General features: G+C 38.3%; 4 protein-coding genes across 10 annotated transcripts; 1 reads left to right on the top strand and 3 right to left on the bottom strand.

Moving 5' to 3' along the window:
• Window positions 1-8522: 8522 nt before the first annotated feature.
• Window positions 8523-11302, bottom strand: LOC135169655 (TBC1 domain family member 13). 7 transcript variants are annotated; one of them, XM_064134835.1, is made up of 11 exons: window positions 11102-11302; window positions 10845-11001; window positions 10710-10762; window positions 10564-10637; window positions 10338-10463; window positions 9923-10233; window positions 9366-9564; window positions 9088-9289; window positions 8861-8983; window positions 8710-8767; window positions 8523-8650 (listed from the first exon to the last, which is right to left on the bottom strand). In XM_064134835.1, the coding sequence occupies exons 3-11, from the start codon at window positions 10727-10729 to the stop codon at window positions 8573-8575; spliced, it is 1191 nt and encodes a 396-aa protein (XP_063990905.1). In that variant the 5' UTR covers window positions 10730-10762; window positions 10845-11001; window positions 11102-11302; the 3' UTR covers window positions 8523-8572. The 7 variants fall into 7 exon arrangements, with proteins under 7 accessions (XP_063990905.1, XP_063990906.1, XP_063990908.1 ...); XM_064134836.1 differs by having other exon boundaries at window positions 10845-10939; XM_064134838.1 differs by having other exon boundaries at window positions 10845-10939; window positions 11120-11302.
• Window positions 11303-11444: 142 nt separating this feature from the next.
• LOC135169660 (uncharacterized) lies at window positions 11445-12677 on the bottom strand. Its single transcript, XM_064134845.1, has 3 exons — window positions 12268-12677; window positions 11777-12142; window positions 11445-11681 (listed from the first exon to the last, which is right to left on the bottom strand). The coding sequence occupies exons 1-3, from the start codon at window positions 12340-12342 to the stop codon at window positions 11538-11540; spliced, it is 585 nt and encodes a 194-aa protein (XP_063990915.1). The 5' UTR covers window positions 12343-12677; the 3' UTR covers window positions 11445-11537.
• Window positions 12678-13006: 329 nt separating this feature from the next.
• On the top strand, window positions 13007-14296 carry LOC135169659 (uncharacterized). The gene is made up of 4 exons (XM_064134843.1): window positions 13007-13310; window positions 13395-13616; window positions 13784-13990; window positions 14072-14296. Exons 1-4 carry the CDS (start codon window positions 13151-13153, stop codon window positions 14215-14217), a joined length of 735 nt encoding a protein of 244 aa, XP_063990913.1. The 5' UTR covers window positions 13007-13150; the 3' UTR covers window positions 14218-14296.
• Window positions 14259-21074, bottom strand: Ltl (larval translucida). The gene is made up of 8 exons (XM_064134833.1): window positions 20371-21074; window positions 19440-19608; window positions 18767-18900; window positions 18107-18368; window positions 17652-17924; window positions 17339-17584; window positions 16895-17096; window positions 14259-16278 (listed from the first exon to the last, which is right to left on the bottom strand). The coding sequence occupies exons 1-8, from the start codon at window positions 20814-20816 to the stop codon at window positions 16061-16063; spliced, it is 1950 nt and encodes a 649-aa protein (XP_063990903.1). The 5' UTR covers window positions 20817-21074; the 3' UTR covers window positions 14259-16060.
• Window positions 21075-23142: the final 2068 nt, after the last annotated feature.

Below are 23142 nucleotides of genomic sequence, written 5' to 3'. Positions count from 1 at the left end.
CATCGATTGGCGGGAAAAAAAATTTAAAATAATAGACGTTCGGGGTGGGGAGGGGGCAAAGGGGAGGACGAGGATTTCCGAAGAATAGTGATTTCGATTAGAGCGAGGACATCATGCTCGATGAATCGGCGTGGGACGTATTAATTCAACGAACGTCGATATGTGGATTGAGTGTATGTTGGCGATACGATTCCTCGACAGGGTGCACCTCAAATGTGTTGTAATAGCTGACACGTGGCAATCGTAAGCAAAGCCAACTCTCGTGGCCTGCGGGCATTGTTCAAATCACGAGAGGCATGGGAGACACAGCGAGAATATATCCAAGGCGATGACACACGACGATCATTGGAGAATTCACTGGGCCCTTCCACGCGTGGACACTGTGGACGGGGGACAGTGCGAGGGATATTAAACGTTAATCCGATTATTCATTTCGAATCACACGAACATTTATATGTACTTTGGAATGGGGTATAGTCGAGGGCTGGATACGCGGAAAGAAATTTTGGGTGAAAATTGCATCTGCGGAGGGGGATGTGGAAGGAAATGGGAGTCAAGTACTTTTTAGGTCAAGTTTTGGGGGTGATGGGAGAGGTGGGGGGTTCATTTGGGGGGTAATACCCACCTTCATCCCTTGGAGGTCTGATTATCGGTTGATAAACATGTGAAAAAGTCAGATTTTGGAATAAATAATCGCTCACCTGTGGGAAATTCTATTTTTTTTTTAATAGGAATTTTTATTATTTTATTATGTTTATTATTTTAACCAGAATTGAATAAAAAAGTCTCCTGGTAATTAGCAAATTTAACAGATTTCGGGAGAACCTCCTCTTTTGTGTGATAATAATCACCGGAAAATAATATAATCAATATAATTTCATTCTCACGTTCTCTATTTTTTATTTAAAAAATCCCGCTGTATTTTTATATTGTAAATTGTTCTGTTGGTTCTATTAAAAATAGACGACTTGAAAGATATTCCGGGTTATTGAACGGAGCAAGCGTGAATGTCCGTCTGGCCCGGGTGTCCATCCCCCCTAGTCACCCCTCAGGCCGAAAAAAATTGTATTCGAAAATATGCATGAGGCCCAATGCAGTTTCCGTGTAGATGCACTTTCACTTGGCCCCATAAATATGATAAGGGCCCTGGCTACCCAGGGAGATATACGAAATGTACTTTAGGAATATGAGGGGGTGAGTGTGTGTGTGAGATACGAGACAAGACGATTCATTACGTAATGATCCTGTTAACGAGTTATCACTGGTAATTGGGGTTCCGGATGATTTTTTAAATTTGGTAATTACAATTACAATTAATTACACTCGCAATTAAACACTGAAATCATTAATTTGCCCCAAAAACACGTAGACCAATTTCTAATGAATAAAATGAGACGGGAATTCCGGAAAAAATTAAAGTACAATTTTGAGGGGAAAATTAATAATTTTCTAATTATATTTTTTACTCAAATTTTCGTTTGCCTCGAAACTCTAATGATTTCTAATAATTTTCTTTCAGTCTATTGAATGCTCCTCATTTTTATTGATTTAATATGGGGAATTTCCTGTGATTTCTCAGTTAGATGACAAAATTTCTTAAAAAAATTCCAGTACTTCTCCCCCTTCATAAAAAATTTCCAAATTAATTTCCCCGGAGTTTATTCAATAATTTTTAACAGCAGAATGACTTGAATTCAAAATTCTCCCAATCGTCCTTCCAGTTGACTGAATATTTGCGAGGGAATTCGGAATGAAGCACGAAAGTAAAATGGAGACCGCGGACAGACAGGCGCGGACGATGAAACCGACAGACGTTGATCGATAACAGCGTCGCGACGCTGGGGCGTGTCCGGGTTACACCGCCTCCGTACCGCACCACCCACAGGAATCACTTGTGCGCCCTGACGTGCAAACATTTCGGAAAAATGTGAAATATTGGAAAACACGAGGCAAATGAGCCCGATGAATTTTGATGGGGGTAAAATGGTATGGTATTTTTTGTTCCTTTGGCTTTTGCTGCGAGGAGGTGAGGTTGAGGTGAGGATGTGCAGCTGGTTAACACTCGCTGTCGGCATTCACTCGGAGTATGCCTAAACGGATTAAATGGGTCTCCGTCGGTTGACTGACTTTCCGAGGATAGAGAACAGGACAAATTGAATTTAATCTTAAGGCTAATTCGATCTTACCCATGGTTACACGGTGAATTAAGCCGGCATGGACTCCCCCGAAGATGTGTGAGTGTTATATTTTTTTTGTTTTAAGATTGTCACGACAGTCTCTGTCAAAAGTTTGTCAAAAGTTTGAGTTTGAAGGGCAATAAAATATTTCTAACACATAAATTCCTGAATTTTACGAATATATTCCTCGAAAATAAAAATTTGTCGAAAACTTCCGAACATCTTGGCCCCGACACTTCATAACATCCCCTAAAAATCAACCAGGACTCTAAATTTCCCCCCAAAAAACACCCGCGATCCCCAAACGATACGACAATTTTTATCTGAATTTTTCTCTTCCCGTTCTTCATCATTTTCCTTTTTCGTGCAGAATAATTCGTGAGATTCATCGTCGATAATACAGAAACATGACAATCTCCCACCTGTCCCAGCTAATTACCCGGACCTGTCGGTGAAATAAACATCAATATTCTAAAACCGACTGGGAATACTCAAACTATTTTGAATGGAAAATGTTGTGTCAGCGTTTGTGATTGGCTCTCTCCACCGTGAATATATCTGTTATTTTGTCAACCCAAATTCCCAACAACGACCATCGTACCCGTTCATTCCCCCCTCACCCCGTCCCTCTCCCTCGCCAGAAACTGTATTTTCCATGTGATAAATTTTGACGACTGACAGAATAAATAAAAATTGAACGACTGAAGTAAAAGACACAATTGTTTGGGATTAATTCGCATTGAAACTGGAGATAAAGGCGAGTTGCGAATTGATCTCGGTGAGTAAAAGGAAAAAATATCGTGAAAAATAGAGGGAAAAGGCTGGGGATGAACGAGGGGATGAAAATTTGTGTCCGCTAGCGGGTCCGGTTTATCGAACTGGAACAACAAGCGGCAATCAGGCATAACTCGATCATTTCATTCTTCTGATTCTCCCTTGATCCTCCCTCTGACTCGTCCTCTCGTCAGGACTCGTGGTCCTTCTAAGGCTCGCTCTGGGGTTCTATCGTTTAAATATATATATCTAAAACATCCTTAACTGTTTACACATTTTTATTTTCACGGGTCTTTCGTCATTTATTTAAAGGAGTAACAATTTAGAATTTTTTTCATGAGAGAAAAATTAGTTTAACGCGTTTATCGAGCTTGCAAAATTTTTATAATTATTAGTTTATAATTATTTATAATTATCCTCCGTCGCATTCGAGGAATTTTCTACAAAAAATTTCATAAATTCCCTGAAAAATCTGCTGCGAATGTATTTCGAGGACTATTATATAGTTCACTTGTCACTGTTTCCCACCCTCACCGCCAGCATTATTCTCCCCCTGTGTGCACCTTCTATATCACCCCCTGTCTCGTAATCCTGTTACGTATCCACGCTCACAGATACACACGATCCGCCACAGCGGCAAATCCGACGGTGGAAAAGAAAATCTAGTCTCTCTCTCTGTCTCTAATTCTCTCTATTCCCATTCCCCTCCACCCTCTCGCCCCTTTCATTTTTACCCTCTCACTTCTATTCCCGTACGAAACAATGAACTTCCCTCGGTGAAACCGTGCAGTGCATAATCCGCAAAATTGCTACCTCGTCGGTTTTTTCTTTTGCGTTGGATTTGACTTTGTATTGCAGACAAAAAACTTTCTACTCTTTCTCTTTCAGATTTGGTGAAACAAATCCCATGGGGAAGAGCACTTGTGTGTTCATTCTGTCATGTACCAGTTGTTGTGAATCGCGAATATTTCGGTACTCGATTTTTATTTTTATTTTAAAAAACAGGAGCAGGAGCAGGAGAGACGCGGTAAAGAGTTGAAAATTCGAGTAAATAATACGGTAAATTAAATTGTACATTTTTTTGGACAATTTTTGTTGTCCGGCTGTCGAATGTGATGTAAATAGAGTTAAGCCATTGGGACAGTAAATACATAAATGTACTCGCAAAACCAGACTCTGGGGAATTGAATGCTGAATTAACCAGCTCGACAGATCGTGTAATTCTCAACAGGACACCCGCCGCCCCGGGTATCGTCAACTTAGGGTGGGTTATTTGACATTTGACACATGTAACGATGGAAGTATCACAATCGGTCCCTCCCCACCAGAAACTGAATTTCACACACATTTGATAATTTATTTGGGGATAAAAACGTCTGACTAATGCGGAAAATTTGTCTGAATTCCATCTGGAGGAGGAAAGTAAATAAAAAAAATCTCAAAAAAGGTCAAAATTCCCCTGCAAATGGCCGTCGTACGCTTTAACATTTAAACAAAAGTTATCCGGTTAGAAATCAATATAGAAATCACATAAATTTTCCGTTTGCACTGGAAAAATCGCAGTGATTTTCTTAAGGAAATTTTAATAATTATCACGGTACATCGCCCTTCCGGTCATCACCTTTTTTAATTAAATTTTCTTCATTAACATGACAACTGGAACGCAGTTTTCCGCGCTAATCTGCGGCTGCTGATGGAGATCAAAAGCCTTTACCCGAGTTGATGGTTTTATTTCCCCTTTTTTTCTCTCAAAGGATTGAAATTTCATGCAAATCGGGAAAGAAATGAAGAGAGCAAGTTTAGCATCACTTTATCATCAATTGATTCGGCCTCTTTTAACTTCCTGTCAAACGGCGATCGTTGGCGGCAGCAAATGAGCCCCCGGTGGCTAACAATTTGAAAGAAAGTTTTCAAGGGGGAGTTTCAACCCCTTTTAAACCCCCATCGCCGCGTCTTCTTCATTCCGTCGATGTACTGACACGTATTTTCCCTCGGAAAACCATTTTTTACACAAAAAAAAATTTTTTTCGGGTTAAAATTGAGCTTCTCGAGGGAACCATTATTTTAAATAAATTTTTAGTTTATAATTTTGCCATAATGCCATAAAATTTCACTTTGAAGCTTCCAATCTGATACAATTCTTTTAAATGAAGAGATGAAATTATGAAATTAATTTGAATCAGAGGAAGTAAATGATTGAGACTAAAATAAAAATTGAAAAATCGATTCGAAGAAAATAATAAGACCAGCAGACTGCACAGCGGGAAATAAAGTCTATTATGACAATTGCAACAGTGCGATTAATCCTCAAGGGCCCAGCATTAATCCCGTAAAAATGTAAATTCAAAATCCCCAGTGTGCACTTGGGTTTACAAGCGGCAATGAGCAAAAAAAAAGGACAGGCAGTGGCAAATATTCACAGATGCTCACATATATTTCGCCTCTGCACCGATACTCACACGTATGGGAAAAGGAATGAAACGCTAACGGGATTTATTTTGTATCCGAGAATGAGGGAGTTGGGTGAGAACAAGTGTACATATGTACTTACATCGGGTTAGAATGTATCACTGGGGGATCCATGTAGACATAGGAAATTGAGGAGAGAACGTGTGTTAGTCATGTGCGCTTTCTCTACTCGCTCATGTGTACGTAGCACTGAGCGAAAACGGCAAACTAACGGTCGAGCCAGTTCATTAGAGATCGACTAAAGTTTGGGGGATGAAGGGTGAATGCTGGGGGTGGGATATTTAGCATGAAATACACGTAGAACTTATTTCCTTATTTTCAGACTTCACCGGAATTTTCATGATTTTTCGGGGGCGGAAGGAAGCTGCGCACGTGGGGGGTAAAAGGGCCCTTAAAAAAATTTAATTTCGTGTGTTGAGGGGGTGAGACCCCCACTCCAACCCTCCTTCAATGTTGAGGAGGATTTTTTGGGCGATTGAGGGGGTTGATTTCGAGGAATTTTCGGGTGAATATTTTTTCCGCGTGAAAAAGTTGATAAATCGCAAATTTTTGAAAGGTCTCCTCCAGGATTAGGGGTGATGACGCATTACCCTATTAGGTCAGACACGAATCTATCACTTTCTACAGAACGTGCATTAAAAAATTCATAAAATATGTGAGGAGCGCTCTTTGAATTTGAATCATTCATCAATATCTACTCGTTCAAAAATGGTTTCGTCTACCACCAGTCAGAGAAACACCGTGAAGACCACCGCTGAGATTGAATCTGGGAAGACCCGTACGTGGCCAATTGTGCCAGTCACCCCTGCGTGATCTTGGCACATTCGTCAATTTCACCTACACACACGATCACCGTATAACGGAGGAACGAATGTGCTGCGTTATTACACCGGTTCATAAGGTCAGTTTTGATTGTTGAAAACATTTGTCTGATAGAACGATGACATTTTTCAACTAATAATCGATACCTCGTATCCAAAGAGACTGTACACAGAGTTCTCTCGGTATAAATATTCAATAAAAATTACGAATGGTGCCGTAATTCCGGGGGGAGATCGGTAGCGAAGTGATAACAGAAGATGAGACTGGACTATGAATATGAATGTTATTTTGTTGTTATCATATGTGCGAAACAATTCAATAGGAATTTTAATTTTTCCTGCATAATTTTTTTCGTGTACAGTCTCACATTAACCGCCGATCGCAGGAGATACCGGGATGAGGGAAAAAGGGAGTATCAATTTCCCGTTGATCAATTCAAATTCAATCCCTATAGCTGCCTTTGACATTATACCTACGTCTGCCGAGGGAATTTCATTTAGTAATGCGCGGCCTCGCCGAAATGCGATATGCATTCAAATTTTACCTTTATGGTTTTATTCGAGTATTCGAGAACCCTCGAGCCTCACGAAGTACTCGTACTAATTTACTTTCGGAGGGCACCCCTTTGGTCAATGCATTAACACGTGTGATATGGGGTGAATCGGTCGCCAGGGAAAATCTTCTGTCGTTCAACGATTTTTTAAAAATCATATTTAAATAACAAAACATTTAATTTAATATTTAAATAACAAAATAAAAATCACATTCAGAGGGAAAAAATCTCGATGCGTTCAGCCGAACCTTTTCAAAGAGAAATCGCAAAAAAAATTGATCCCGATCGCCAACGAAAAAAGAAAACGAGAGCAATGCGGCGAATGATTTCAAAAGATTCATTTGTAAATCAAAAGACCTCGAATGCTGCAAAAAATGAGGATCATCAAGATAATTAAAGTTCACCCGTTTTTTATTATAATTTTTTTTACCAATGATTCTCTAACAGAGGAAACCTAACGAAGGTACATCATAAAGCCTCTAACCACTTCTGATTACCCAGAAAAAAAGGACAAGTTGACGAAAAAAAAAATTGCAAGACCGTCATCAGAAAGTGTGCAAATTTTAAGACTCCTGGATGATTACTTTAATGACGAGGGCGTGTTCAGTAGACACCGTGTCGCCTAGTTTTTTCGTCGACAGCCTATTCTGGCTCTCATAAAATTTTGATCGCCTCAAGGGTTGTCGCATCCCTTTTCATTGACCAAGGAAAATAAATAAATTCAGAGAGCTTACCAAGTTGCAAGAACGGATGCTCGAATCTCTGAGAATCGTAAATCAAGCAATCAACCGCTATAAATGTCCACCTACGCCGATTAAACATTTTTTGAGAGCGTTCTGGACGATTTTTATGCCTGTTTGATTCGCCAAGGGTTGGGTCCGCCAAATTCTTTTTTTTTTCATCATTCTGCAGGTTTGCAGATATACGACGGTGCATGACCGGTGAATTCGACGCGCTGTGCTTATGACACATCGTTGCATCAACAGAAGTGAAGATCTGCAAGTAGTTTTTCGCTTTTCCTGAGGAAAAATCTCTGGAAATTTCTATTTCAAGTTCAAAACGGACAATTTGAAAGGGGAAGTCATCTCCTTCTCGTCATTTTTTCAAGTATTCATCATAAAAATTTAAACAAAAACTGTCGGGAATGTAATGAAAAAAATACCGAGACAGCTGTTTGTATCTTGAAACAATGGTTTTAATTTCATGATAAACATAAGTAAAGGAGTAAACAACGCTAGAGCGTTCGAAAAATAAGATAGTTCATCCCATACGACTCTTCAATATACCTAGCATTCATTGTAATCGATGCTCCGTGAGAAAATGCTCTTCTACTCCTAGAATTACATGTAAAATTGAGTAAAACTGAAATGACGAATGGAAAATTTACGAGGATTATTCTTACAATAATGTAATTATTTTCATATTTTTAATTCGGACGTTTTCTGGTACTTTACTCCAGTCTACGATGATATGAATAGATCACTTCATTTTTTTCCAGAGTTGATTTGTCGTCTCTAAGAAGAAGCACTTGAACCACAATATTGAGAAGAAAATGATAAATCGAATGATTTATTCTATAGGAGACTCTTCTCTAGACTTTTATATTAAATTATTTCGTTCGTGATATTCTTCAGTCAATTGGATGAAATTGTATCTCTATGATAGAGTATCAAATAGTACGAATACATCATTGAGATTGGTCTTTCCAAGTTATATACAAAAAAATATTATATCCAGGTGAAAACAAAAATATATTTCATAAATCTTGAGAGTATAATTAAGGAGTATCCAATGTTTTCCCTGCCAGGGTAGCTGCTTTAGACAGCACAATCTGAATATCCATCGACGGAAAGTTCTACAATAAAAATAATATTCGTGAACTTCAGTGAGACTAATTAAAGCACTGATCATTACCTGTAAAAGTTTGACATTAGTAGCAAAATCATTGTCCAACAACTGATCTCTGAGTAATCTACGAACAAAGCAATATGATTAAGCAAGATTATTAATCATTAAACCAACTTCAATGTTTGTATCAATAGTTGAATGAGTTTTTCTTGCTTACAATATCATAGCACAACAAATGTGTGTTAAAAAGCTGAATCTCTTCTCGTCGGCAAAGAGGGAATCCCAGATTCTCATAACGTCAGGCAGTGGAAATTCTTGAGAGAGTAACAGTGTGAGCCATCTGTTGGAATAGTCACAATTTTCACAATGCAAATGAATACCCTGACATAAACCTCTGGATAAAATTTACTGATTTTCCCAGAAAACATAAATTACTCAATTTACCTGAAACTGTAATATTGCGGACAAAGGTCTTGTTGTTGAAGTCTCATCCAGACTTCATGATCATTAGCCTTGACCTGTTGGCTGAGTTTAATCATCATGGCATTGATTCCAAATTCAGCCTCGTCCAGAGACTTTATGAAGAAATCTCTGATCTCTGCCATGAGATTGGTAAAGCAGAAGAAAGTGTCAGCCTCAGCCCACTCTGAATCCCCCCAGCATAATTAACATTATAATTGGAAATAATAACTAACCAAGGACAGATCAGGGCGCAAACTCACCCCGCCACTTGGAATCTGGGTCGCACGCGAACGCATGATAAATGGGTCCCACGATTTCATTCATACCCTGGACGTATCCCTGGCCAGGATTCAACTTTGCGTAGAGAAACAAAATTCTCTCCAGGACTTCCCAGTGAGCCTCACCACCCTCGGTCAAGGGGGCGTAATCCTCCGGGGCTTTTCTCACTGATACTGCGATCTACAAGCAATGTCAACAACTGATGTGGAACTAAGACCATTGTAGTCACATTCTAGGAATTATTGTGGAAACTTAGTTGTGCATACTCTACCTGCTGTTCTCCACAGCCATGGGTATGAACAAAAGATGATTAGTGTGTTAACTTGGTGAATTAATAGACTATATGAGTACGTGTCTAAATATCAAAAGTGTCAATGAACAGCGTCGAGAATTAATTAAAATTTAGATCGAGAAAGCATGACATTTTTAATTTTTTTGGATTATTTTTCCATATAAACTTCAGCTGATAAAATTGTATTTTTAATATTAACAAATTATTCTGTTGCACAAATATGAAATATCTGAAACAGCTCGTTACCTTCGTCACGCCCAAACCTTTCCTCTCAACATTAGCACTTCTCAGCACTGTATGCTGGACTCTGCAGTGCAAACGTTTTGGCCCATTGGACCCGACAATAGCCGTGCAAGGATAGTCAGTGCCCTGTTGGAAGAATGATATGTCAGGGCACAGTCTCCTAACGTCTTTATCAATCTGCAGTAAGACTTCGTTGTCCTTGAAGAACGTCTGCCATTTGCTGCCAGGGCTCGAGTTCAGGGGGTGATCGTGTAGAGTCACATCCACTCTCTCACCGTCGAGACTCTCCTCCCCAGGCATCACGATTAAATCAGCTGAAAACCAGTCATCAAGGTCGTTCACGTAAATGAATTACGTCTTGTTGAGTCAATGCCTTCGTCTCGATCCTTATTTAGCAATTATTTATGAATTATTTCACCTATAAAAGTGTTGTATAAATCTCGCTTCCTCTGAAGAGTTTCCTCCCAATCTGATTTCGTCAAGGGAAGGTAGTTGAGCAGCAGTTTCCAACAGAGAGACCTCAAACCTCCTTCGTCAGGAATTCCTGAAATATTTTGGGGGGGATCGAAGAGATAACAGCCACAAAAAATAATTAAGGAAAATGCTGACAAAATGTGAAGAGTGTTTAATTGTCGAGTAATTACCATGAAAGCATATTCGTTTGAGGTGGGAGATATCAATCTCCTCCTCATTCAGGACTTCCTCAAACTCGATCAATCTATCAATGAGATATCAATGAATTTAATTCGCCCCTGACAGATCATTAAAATAATAAATTTAAGTCACTCACCTCTTTCTCAAAATGCTCATGTTGATGACTCATACATCCGCTGGTTAAATCAACTTCACAGCCCCACAAAAAACCAAAAAAATGAGGAACAAATAAAACCAAGAGAGAGAAAATAAAAATAGGGTCATATTTTACCCGATAGACATTGGCTCGTGTTGACTCTGTTTATTTGACAGATAATAATATCACAATATCGACACAACGAACAGAGCAGACTTCATCTTAATTGGCTGTGAGGATTTATCATGGATTTACTAAACTTATCACGACCATATGCCGATTATCATACGGCCTCGAATTGATGTCAATTTGAAAAAAAAAAAATTATTTCAACATAACCTGAGCATTCGTGATTTCGCGTACCCCCCAACGTTATGAAATTTGATATTTACAGTGAAGTGGGCATTGACCTCGAGTTATCTGCATGGAAGTCCTCTCAGAGTTTTATACAATAATCCACCGCAGTCTCATTACACCCCAGTTATGCTCTTATTACTTGTGACACTTTTGACACTCCGACATTCCGACAAAAACAACTCCAAATCTACCCAACTTCACCGCAGATCGAGCGCCATTTTTTTTTAGCTTTCTGTGCCACCGGCTAGTATTTGCAAGTAGCTACCTCTGCGTGTTGGGGACGAAGCCAACAGGGGCACCATATCTGCAAGTGGCGACATCTGTGTGCCACATGCGTAGGCAAAACACACCATAGGCAAAAATTAAAGGGATACATAATGACATGTAAATATTGTATTTACTATTGTATACATGTATCACTCTAGACATAGAATGTCAGTTAACGTTCGCTACGATAAACAATTAAATACTTCAAAGCAAACTGGCTTCATCATCCCCAACACTTTGGTCTTCATCGGACCCTAGAAGTTCTCCACCAACATCCACCACTGACTGGAAGTATTCCTCAACAAGATCTGCGATTCCATTCAGAATTTGCGAGACTGGACCTTGTTCCTATTGGAAACATGTGAACATATATTCTAGAGTTGTTAATTGTTCCATAAAATTTGTAGGAATTCCTTTGAGAATATCCTTTCGAAATTAATTACCTGCGACTCTTCTTCAGACACTGCCCAGTCGACATCGTCCTCACTATCTTCATCATCATCACCGCCAGGCTCGTTGATCTGAGTCTGGCTTTCTGGAGTAGAAACTCCATCAACAGTTCGACCTGGGTTCGGTTTGGTGTTGTCCTTCCTCACCGGAACATCAATTTTATTTGAATTTTCCTGAGGAAGATCTCCTAGCATTCCTCCATTAAATCCTGGCAAAATGGGGAATCCGGTCTGGGTTTCTCGGGAAAGTTCTTTGTTGGAAAGGGAACTTATTGGCAACGGGCTGACTCCAAGATCTTCAAGGTTCTCAGGGACATGTGCACTGGCATCATCCGACACCGAAATCGCCCTCGACGTTTGCTAACAGAAATAATATGACTTTTACTTTTAATCTCCGCTGGATTTATTTTTCCTCAACCGGAAGTCAAACTTGATTTTCACTTGACTCTGTCTTTACCCCCCTCGTTGCGTAAAATAATACTCACTTGCGTTACTCGCACAGGTCCAGCGTAAATGAAAGGGGAAACAAGTAAAACAGTAAAAAACACGTTAAAAATCATTTTTCTCGTCTAATAAAAAATTATATGTCATGAAGTAATCACTGAGTACTGAATTCAAAACTCCTCTGAGTATTTTCTCCTAAATTTCTGACAATGGAGCCTATATAAGTCACATCTGTGCAAATACGTGTTATCTAAAACCTTGGTGTTAACGAGTCAAAATATTTCCCCATGGTTGTCCCAATAAAAACGTGGACCTGTTCCCGAACGATTCAAATTATACAGTTTCATAAGATATTTGAATAACTGCGGCTTCATTCTTCTTCGAATGGTTTTAATAATAACGCAACATTGTTTTATTATTTACAAATCTTTGATCTGTTTGTATCCCGTCTTGCGTTATATGTGCAAAAATATTTAACGATTGTCATAATTTTTATTGCCTTTATCTGTGCGACGCTGAAGGAAAAATATAGCGAGTCGGAATTGTTCAAATGTTGAAACGCGGTTTTGAAATAAATTATTCATTGAAATGCACAAAATTCAATGTTTAAAATATCAAAGTAAATAAATGAGGATTGAGTTTGGAATTAACAATGACAATGTCCCAATTTGTAGGAACTAAATTTAAATATTTGAAAGTTGCCGCGGAGAAATAGCGCCCAAATCCAATATCCCTAGAAAAATCTAGTAATATTCGTTTGTCTGAAGTTGGCGGCGATGTCTAGTTAGTTTTCGAACTGCGGGAAACCGTTGAGTGTTTACCGAGCTGTCTACTGATGTTCAAAGTTGTTTTTGTTATTGCTCGATAATTCGTTTATTGTTACTCTTGATTTTTCAACTTGGTTGACTCCATGCATTTGAAATAATGAAGAACAAGACAAAAAAGGAACTGGAGTGCGATATTGAGACACTTTACTCGTCTCCTGACGAAGAGAAAGCCTATTTCAAGAGGTTAAACACTTATCTTCACAACTGTCGAACGAAAATATCCCATATTTTGACCGAAGAGTTAAGTAATCGTAAAGGTAAGTAATTGTTTTTCCAAGAAACATCAACTTTTTAACAGAACAAAAATTCATTGTGACATTTTATGTTTCCGTTCTACTCAGGAGCTTCGAACAAATTAGAACAGAATGTGGAATTGATATCACAATTGTCAAATGATACCAGAAACCTGGAGACTAAGCTTGACAGTCTACTTCTGGACCAAAAAGTATTGAATAAAAAAATTGCGAATGCCATAGCATTGGAAAAAACTCTGACTGAAGAAACCAATCAAGAAAAAGCTCGCAGGGAAGCAGTGACACTCGAACTGGTTGATTTACAACAGGGTATTTATTGCAGTATTAATTCATCTTTTAATAATTTACCACAATTACCAATAAATCATTCTGAATAACCCCCCACAAATCCCCTAATTGGCCGAAGGGAAATTGTAAAGATAATTACTGATCAATCCTCCCACAGTGAAACAATTTGATTATTGCTTCCTTCTCAGAATTAACAAAACAAAAGGAAACGAAGAAGAAGGAGTGGAACGCTATCAAGATGGCAATGGCAGTATACAAAGAGAAATTGTCCATTCACCTGGACGTCCAGCATCACGACGACCACGACACACTGACAGTGACATTCTTCCTCAACGAAAATCCCAACAGAGACAATTATTACGTAGTTCTTCAGAATTTTGGTGGCGCATGGCGAGGTGAGTCTCCCGTTCATTCCCTTGCATTACGCAAATAAAAGATTCTCTTTAATGTTTAATGAGATACTTTTTTTATTTCAGTCTCGAACATTCAACCACCACTGAAAGACAAGTATCTTACTGAAATTAAACTGAATTTATCAAGAGATTACGAGACACTCGATATTGCAAGATTCATATGTCAAATACGAAGTACTTTCTTAAAATACTATATCAGCCATAAATAATACTTTATTGATTCGAATGAACATTAAGAAATACTCATATATTTTTTTAGAAGAGTAAAGCCTTTATTGATAAAAATTAGGATATCTAGAAACTTTGTTTTTTTTTTCTCTCGTCATTGTTTCCTTTCCACGTTCACAAACACACGATTCGTTACATATACATGTCAAATTTAATTCACTGATCAACCATGAACGCTTTTCTTATCAAAATATAACGTTTTATCGTTATTTTGCAATAATAGGTTTTATTCATCTCTCCATTATCAGAGATCAATAATAGATTCACATTCCATTCAATTTTTATTTAGACTTAGAGATCCATTAACGATCATCAACATGAACCTTTGAATTGAAGAAAAGAAAATTGATTTAAAAAAAAAAACAAAAGCAAGAAACTGCAAATCACAGCGTTGATAAATTACTTAGAAGCTAAGAATGTTACATATCGTATCAATATATGCACACATAAGTATAAATATTTCATTTGGAGTCATTTGTCATCAGATTATGGATATAATGTATGCATATATGTATTACGATCGTTAGCGCTAGGAAATAAATTTTTTTTGACTTACAATACTTAACAGTTCAATGGGTCTGACTTTGACTTGTGGATAATTGAAGCTCATCGGATCATTCATGATTACTGAATTTTTTCCTCGTCATATCATTCACTTTTGTAGCCCAATTGCTGAATGAAATAAAACTATGTGATTTAATTTGAATACTATGACGAATATTATATGATTCAATACCTAAGTGAATGGCTTTTACCGAATGACTTGAGGACATATTTTCAGTACATGTTAATATCAGTTATCGCTGCTAGAAAACTATTGAAATTTCAGGGACAGTTGACTAGTAATTTTCGGGAGAGTGGCATTTCATTGTGAGGAAAGTTGAAGGACGAGTGACATTTGAGGTCTGTTGATTTTTGCGAAATAATCTGGTTGAAATTCAGTTTTTATTGAATGCCTTCACGAAACTGCAATTTTATGAAAATGTTCACGAAGTGTACCAGAAATTTCAAAAGTATTTTTTTGCTAGTGGTTTATGCCATGAATTTCTCAAAAATTTTCAACTCTTCAATTTTCTAGCCTGTGACGAATTAACAAGAATGAAGAATGATAAATAATATTAATAATTGGAAATATATATGATTGATATATTACGTATGCAATGCCCGAGTCAATAACAAATCATTTTTATGGGCATGGGGTCAAGTAGTGAGGTCAACTACATCTCGCCCACTGACAATTGAACAAGTCTCAATTTGACAGATTTCATTTTACTCATCAGTTGACCTGCAGTCATGAGTTCTCTCCCATTAATTTTTTTTTATCTCAAACTGTACCTATTGATTCACAATATTTTCTGGCTTCGAGTTATCTGATCCCTCCGTAATAACTATCAATTATTTCTAAAATATCCGTCATTCTGGATAGTAGAGACGTGAAATTTTTTTATACTATGAAATAATAATATCTGAAACCTAAATTTAAACATGTATAGGGGAACAAATGATAACTATTTACAATGTCTACAACAATGCCTGGTACCTAAATAATAATAATAACCAACTACAATTCTTACATTCACACGACATAAATTTGAATCTCCACCATCGTTTGGACTTTCCTTCGTCTCATTTAATAAAAAAACCTACGAATTTCAGCCCAAAAACTTTCCTAAAATCCAAATTTCTGCTGTTCCTTTTTCCCACAAAATTTTCTGTCGAATTAATTTTTGTTGCACATGAAATTCTGATAATTTACTATTACATCCCTGAAAACTGAAGCTTGATTATCTCTTCCCATTTCTCCCATCGCGTCAGTAAATAATTTTATTCGAGTGTCGCAGCAAATGATACATTACCACCAGATGCAGCAGCAGCAGCGGCAATAAAAAGGGTAGGCGGTATCAGAGGCAGGGTAGATGTTGTTTCAGCTGGTGTCTTCATCGTCGTTGGACAGTTACTGGTGACCCCATAGACCTTTGCATGGTTGACTTCCAGTGCAACCGTTAGGTCGGCCAGACCGGCGTCACACAGCACTGGGTTATCTGTAAAAAAACATGTCATTGTTATTCATTTTCCTTTGCTGGAAAATTTATCATTTTGGATGACAAAGATAACAAAACGTCTGGAGCGACGAAATCATCACTGAGGGGAGGATACATGATGATGGAAACAGTCAACATTGATGTAACACGGGAATCATTGTATTTGGCAACCCCTTTTCCTTATCCGAGGTCAAACTCCGCTTGAATGAAACTTCATACATGGTAATGTATACTTCAGTAATCACTCGTTATCTCGGATTCATAGTTTTCTAAGTGTCGTATCTCCTGATTTTAGTGACTTATTGTGACTCTGGCGTCATGAAATAACGATAATTTTGGTATCTAATCGTTCCAATAAATTCGAGTGAAAAATAATATTGGATTAATAGTGGTATGAAAATGCCATAAAACCAACTGCAGATTTACTCTCAAATGTGCAATAATGTTGCCAAGAATGCCAATACTCAATGATGAATCAGAGTTTATCAACGATACTGAGAGGAAGTACATAATCTAATGAAAAGCTCTTACTCTCGTAATCAAGTACATCTTTCATTTAAGCCCCATTTGACTCTGATAGCTCTTCTTAAGCCTTCACAAATTATTTATTATTTACCTTGTAAGTAAATACGTAATACATCGGGCACTCCATGAACCGTGCATCGTGTATTGGCAACAACTTCCGGTGTCAGCGATCTTATTTCGTTGGCACTGACATCTGCCCAGCATAACCCTGGAAAACCCCGGAAGTCTCTTTCTGATAGTGTTATCAGACGATTGTTGGATGCATTGAGCTCCTCCAGAGCTGGCAAATACGTCTGCGAACAGCGACGAAAGAGAATTTAGTAATTGTGTAAAAAAAATTCGATAATATTGGCGTGGAGTCCCGTTCTGACATCAATTGAAAGACTCGTGGGTTTTAATTCGTTAATTTTTATTGCTATTTCAGGGCAACGATGAGTTAAAAATCTCCACCAGAAATTCTGGGAGAAATGGAAGGACAGCAAATCATCGACATAAAAAAATAAAATACCACGAAAAGATAATGGAATGCACTCACCTCTGATGTGTCCTCAAGTGTCGTAAGTCTGTTATAAGAAAGATCTAAGACACGCAGGCCCTCAAGGCCCCTCAGATCTTGTGGTCCAATGGTTGGCCCCAGTGCATTGTGACTCAGATTGAGCCTCTGCAATTCCCGCATTCCAATGAATAACGAGCCCTCCAGACTGCTCAACATATTATTCTGCAGTCTCATGTCTTGGACACTAGCCCCAGGTATTTCCTCTCCCTCCTCTTCAACGAGATTCTAATCAATGAATTCATTAATTACGGGCAATTGTGTCAACCTTGAAAAATATGTGTGCCTGACATACCTCAGTTGGTCCACGATAGAGACGGACAATTCGATTACTTGAAAGATCGAGGAGACGTAATTCCTTGAGACCACGTAACAAGGCGAATGAAAATTCACTCAACTCATTGTGGGTCAAATTTAAACACTTTAATGATCTCAGGGGCCAGAGAGCACTGTTACTACCGTTGCCATCACCACCAATGCTTGTATCACCGCCCAATGATTTCAGGGAATTATGACCCAATTCTAGATCCTCAAGCATCTCTGCCTCCACGAAATCTTCTTCTGTTAACTTTCAATTGATATTAAAAATTAATATTTGCTGATTTGACATCACCTTATAGGATCGGACGATAAATTTCGATATTATAAAAATACGATAGCGAGAAATCCTTCAGAGATTTTCGATCTTTCAAAGTGATAAACTATTTTATTGGAGTGTTAATGTGGTCAGGACTTATGGGACTTAATTACCTTTTGCAGGTTGTTGTAAGACAACTCTAAGAACTTTAGTCGCCTCGCCTTCTGCAGAGTTCCATCGAGACTATGAATGTTGTTATGCTGGAGGAATAATGTCTCGAGTCTGTGGAGATAACGAAATTCCGTTGGGAGATGAGTCAATTCGTTGTCAGCGGCATAGAGCATCTTTAGATTGTGTCCAGAGGCTGGTAGCTCACCGTCCAAAGAGGTGAGCTCATTTGAGTTTAGGAATAGCCACTCCAGTTGGTTCAAGTCGCTGGTGATGGTGTGATAAAATTGATAATTAGGAGAAATGGAGTTGAGTAAAATACGTTGAATTTCATCTGCTAATAGAACTATTTCCATTGGAATTTTTTCTGTAGGAATTCCTCGACATAAATTCTCCAAATTCTTTTCGTCCTATTTTCCTTTTTTCTCCTTTAGAAAATTCCAGAGGAGAAGACCTTTTTATTTTAAAAACTTCAACTGAGTTCCACAGAAAAATAAATTTAACAGACGCAAACATTGTTTTCACTTTGAATCAATGAAACGTCATCGAAAGATTAATGGAATCGTCTTGAAGTAGGAAGCTTAATTGTCCCTCATTAACTCATCAGCCAATTACATCTTCGGTATACATTGTAAACAGGATATTAAGAGTAATGTTGTACATACCGGAGGGTTCGATTCAGTGAATTGAGATGATTTCTACCGACATGAAGATGTCGAACGAGTGGTGGAAGCGAACCGGGTATCATTTCCGATATCGAATTGCCGGCCATTGACAGATGCTGCAGTGTCGGATTGTACTGAAAATTTAATAGCCAATGTTGGAGTTCATGACTGATATCCTGAGGAATTAATGAGTATCGAGCGGATAAAGATAGGGAATCCATTACAAATCACGTCCGAGGTTCATTAAAAAGTTCCCAAAAACATACTTGTGCGAATGAATGGATAATTAATTAACAAATAGAAGAAATTGAATTTCAACAATCAAATGGCAAGATCGATTAAAAAGGAAGTAATGCATGGCAGTTACTTAAATAATTTTTTTCAAATTAAAACATCAGATGGACTAATTCCTCCTGTGCTGCAAAAAATAATGAAAAAATAATTTTCTCAATCAATGGAGCTAGCAGGAGCCTTCATAACTGACATATAATGACAAAAAAACTCAGAACCTCGTTAAAACGTCATAAATTAAATGTGAACCGAAAGTTCAGACTGATTTTTAACTAATATCGTCTAAATGCACCTTAATGAGAACATATTGAACGCGAAGGCATTCCGTTTCACCAAATTCCAGACTAATTTACGTTCTAAAGCACTAATGTCCAATCATTACCTTAAAATCATCGGAATCAATGCGACCGATGCGATTTCTACTGAGATCAAGTGTCCGAAGCAGTGACAGATGCGATAAAATATGCCTCGGTATCGACAATACTTCGTTATCGGCTAGACTCAAGTATTGCGTGCGGCTCAATCCAGCAAACACTTCACCATCGACATTACTGGAACAACAATAATATCACAGTCTCCTCAAATCCTCCAAAATCGCTGAAAAAAACTCTCTCTTCCCCACAGATGTCCGACGAAAAATATGAAATTTCGGTAAAAACTTCCGGAGACACAATCGAGTCATTTGCAAACATCAAATCAACGAGTCATTGTGATTTATTATTTAATTACTGCCACTGATAAGTGTGATAAATTCCCACATAAACACGTTACACAGTCATCTGAAAAAGGTCAGTCACGATTAGGACTATCTTTATTTATTGCGAGGCGCCAGAAGTTGGAACAACCAGTGGCAGACGCTTTATTTTATCAAAATTTTATTTTTCGTCCGAAGTATCATAAAATTATGAACATAACTCGGTGTAATGAAGCGCTTAACGCTGTGTTATTGTTGTTTTCTCCCAGACATGGGTCCGAAAAAAAATCCCACCACGTGCTCTCTGCGTGTACCGACCCCATCATAATTCCAACGTCCCACATCATGGGTTCGTCCCCAATGACTGAACAATTTCCCCGAAAAATAATATTCACCACATCTTTGAGTGAAGTGAGTAGTGGTGTGTATGATATAGTCAGACACACGTGGTACCCTGCACCCATTTCGTATTCCCCGAAAAATAGGGGTATGAGATTGAAAAATCGACGGAATTGTCCGGATTTAATGAAACCGCCGATAATGTCGCAGCATTGGACCCCCACGGCCGACTTAATTAGTCGAAATACCCCCTGATAATTGCAATACCATTGACACTCACCTCAGATGATCGTGATTGAGCTCAAGTCGTGTTATCGACATTCTGAGCTCCTTGAAACCATGCCGCGATATATCGCGCAATTGCGAGTGCGATACTCTGAGTGTAATTTGCTGTTCAGCAGTAAATTTACCCCTGAGTGCATCAGCAACTTGTCCAAATGACTCCATTCTCTCGCACACAACTTCAATTCTTTCACCATGACCATGTGCATTAACATTTTTAACACCAGCACCACCACCACCACCACCACCACTGACACTACCACTTGGTACAATACCACCAACATTACCAGGATCACTCGACGGTGTTACTGATACTGGATTAACAATAACTGGACTTGAAAAATCCTCCTGTCTGCATGTACATGGACTTATCTCACGTCTAACAGCACAATGTAGACTCGAACTGGCAGCGAGTCCGAGTAGAGTGTAAAGTAAACCGGACATTTTATCAACAACTTATGTATATATATTTTTTTATCTCTCTCTCTCTTTCTCTCTCTCTCTCTCTCTCTCTCCCCCCGAAAAAAAATTATTCAATACAGACCGATGAATAATTGTACTCTCTTAGTCAACGTTATGCTACCGACTATCCTAATCACCATCCAAACAACCAAGAAGTCCCCATCCGCAATGATTCCGAAACGGACCATGCGCGCACCCCCCGCAAACAACCAATTGCCGACAAGTATCTTCGTCGATTCTACCCCACTCACCTCCCTCCACCCCTCCCCCACCTACTGCCACCCCTTGGCTCATCCACCCTGCAGTTAAAACCCCCACCCCCGGGTCTTTTTCCCTGTGACAATCAATCAGACAACTCGCTTTGCCCAGTAGTCTGCTTTCCCCCACTTCTGGTACAATCCTCCTGACCTCCTACTCCCTCTCACTCTATCTATTTTTTTTCCCCTCTCCCCAACACGAGATACTCCCTCTCACTCACTTGTCTCGGCTCCTTTTCTTTATTAATGTCTTCAGGTTTTTTTTTTTTAATTTTTTAACTCCCCGCACGTCAAGTCTTGTTACACTTCGACGCGGATTTCGTTGCGGTGATTTAATTTGGAATTTAATCCACTTGTCAGTTTGAATTTTCACCCGGTCGATGCGGCCCGCGGAATTGGGGTGCAATGGGGGGGGGTTTCGGGGGTAATTCGGGAATTGTTGGAGTGGGTTATTGATGGGTAATTCGTCACGCGGGGATTTTAAACTGCTGGCGCCACGAATGCACCGACAACATTAAATCGTTGCTGGCTGTGCTGGACTTACTTATAGTCTGCCCCGACGAGGTTCATGGCAAGTACGAAAACACAAACTGGAGTGATTGGTGATGGGAAAAGAAGCTTAGGAGACGCCCGAGGGGATATCGATTATAGATTTTTTTTATTGAGGGAAAATGAAACCCACTTGTCTATGGGAATTTCTCAAATGATATTTTTTTTTCTATAATAATTAGTTTTACTTTTTAATGAGGGAAATTAGTCCATTGACTCCACTATCGACTTGTTGGATTTAAATTACAGTGAAGTAATTTACAGTCGAATTTGCGAACGAATCATTGACGAATCGTTTATCTGGAAGCAAAAAAATCCAGTTACGTGACCTAATAAATAAATAATGCACTTGATTCGATTGAAAATAAAATCACTTACATGAACGAAAGTGATTACGACATTAAGTGATTTTTATAGAATCTAATTCCATTATGTCAATATAATTTTATTCAACGATGATGGAAGTGATTCGTAATACGAGCGAATGGTAAAAAGGGCTTCAGGGTTAATCGGCTTAATTGTAACTCGATTATCAATTGAGCCCAGGTACATTGACTGATGTAAATGATAAACGATTGAAAACAACACCTTTAATAATTTTTTTGTCCCCAAAGAATTTTTTACCCGAGAAAAACGATGAGGCGTCAACGAGGCGTCGTGAAAACGACATTCCAAACGCGCCTTGTCACGCACCCCGAAAATTCAGCATCGAATTGTTTTATCTCCATTTTATATATATATATTTTTTCACTCTTATCTTTTTTGTCGCAGGCCGAAAATTTACTGGGTGGACAAAACAAAGAGAAAATTTATGTGTGCCGTACAACACCTCCTACCCACTGGACATTCCACGCACTCTTTGCGGACGTCGAACTGTATTTCTATTACTATGTTTCTTCTTCTTTTCTTTTTAGTTTTTTTTTTTTTTCAAATTCTTTTTTGAGGTTCTTTATCCGTCCTCACATGGTCCCCAGCTTTTGGAATGGCATGCCTAACACGTGACACATTCAAACGAGAGTACGTAAATAAAAATTATAAATAAATGAATAATTCAGTGGGCACAACATTCCAGTGACTAATATTAAAAAAAAAAAACAGAAGTCAACGAAAAGTTGAAAAAAAATTCAGAGAAATATCGAAATTGATAAATGCCTGGAAATATTATTTAAAAAATGATTGGTAACTCGATAAATATAAATTTCTATTTATTCATTGATTTATTTATTGATCGACTCCAGGCGATCCTGGAAATCGACAGATTTCGCTGGTAATACCATTAAATGTTGACGAATTTCAATGTATATTGAAAAAAAAATTATTAATTTGATTGGAATTGAATAAAAACGTTTTAAAAAATTGAGAAAATTATCGAAGGGATATTTCTTCTTGATATTGTATTTTGTCAACCATTGAGTTGTCTTCACTCGAAAGTTTATCGTGTATTTTCTTAGACAGTTATGTCGATACGTTATAAACAAAGGTCAAAAGTTGAGCAACGTGAA

The sequence above is a fragment of the Diachasmimorpha longicaudata genome, chromosome 15 (assembly GCF_034640455.1).
Source record: "Diachasmimorpha longicaudata isolate KC_UGA_2023 chromosome 15, iyDiaLong2, whole genome shotgun sequence".
NCBI classification, from domain to species: Eukaryota; Metazoa; Arthropoda; class Insecta; order Hymenoptera; family Braconidae; genus Diachasmimorpha; species Diachasmimorpha longicaudata.
This window is presented reverse-complemented; position numbering and strand designations above follow the sequence as displayed.

Bases quoted from the DNA above. Each gene is read 5' to 3' on its own strand.
- LOC135169655 (XM_064134834.1), bottom strand. From the start codon at position 10,729: ATGAGCATTTTGAGAAAGAG. The intron at 10,638-10,709 runs GTGAGTGACTTA...TCTCATTGATAG, and splicing joins ATGAGCATTTTGAGAAAGAG to ATTGATCGAGTTTGAGGAAG. The intron at 8,651-8,709 runs GTAATGATCAGT...TTTTTATTGTAG, and splicing joins CTAATGTCAAACTTTTACAG to AACTTTCCGTCGATGGATAT.
- LOC135169659 (XM_064134843.1), top strand. From the start codon at position 13,151: ATGAAGAACAAGACAAAAAAGGAACTGGAGTGCGATATTGAGACACTT. The intron at 13,311-13,394 runs GTAAGTAATTGT...CGTTCTACTCAG, and splicing joins AGAGTTAAGTAATCGTAAAG to GAGCTTCGAACAAATTAGAA. The intron at 13,617-13,783 runs GTATTTATTGCA...CTTCCTTCTCAG, and splicing joins ACTGGTTGATTTACAACAGG to AATTAACAAAACAAAAGGAA.
- Ltl (XM_064134833.1), bottom strand. From the start codon at position 20,816: ATGTCCGGTTTACTTTACACTCTACTCGGACTCGCTGCCAGTTCGAGT. The intron at 19,609-20,370 runs GTGAGTGTCAAT...TTGTTGTTCCAG, and splicing joins CTCAATCACGATCATCTGAG to TAATGTCGATGGTGAAGTGT. The intron at 18,901-19,439 runs GTAATGATTGGA...TTAAATTTTCAG, and splicing joins TTGATTCCGATGATTTTAAG to TACAATCCGACACTGCAGCA.
- LOC135169660 (XM_064134845.1), bottom strand. From the start codon at position 12,342: ATGATTTTTAACGTGTTTTTTACTGTTTTACTTGTTTCCCCTTTCATT. The intron at 12,143-12,267 runs GTGAGTATTATT...TATTTCTGTTAG, and splicing joins GACCTGTGCGAGTAACGCAA to CAAACGTCGAGGGCGATTTC. The intron at 11,682-11,776 runs GTAATTAATTTC...TGTTTCCAATAG, and splicing joins TGTCTGAAGAAGAGTCGCAG to GAACAAGGTCCAGTCTCGCA.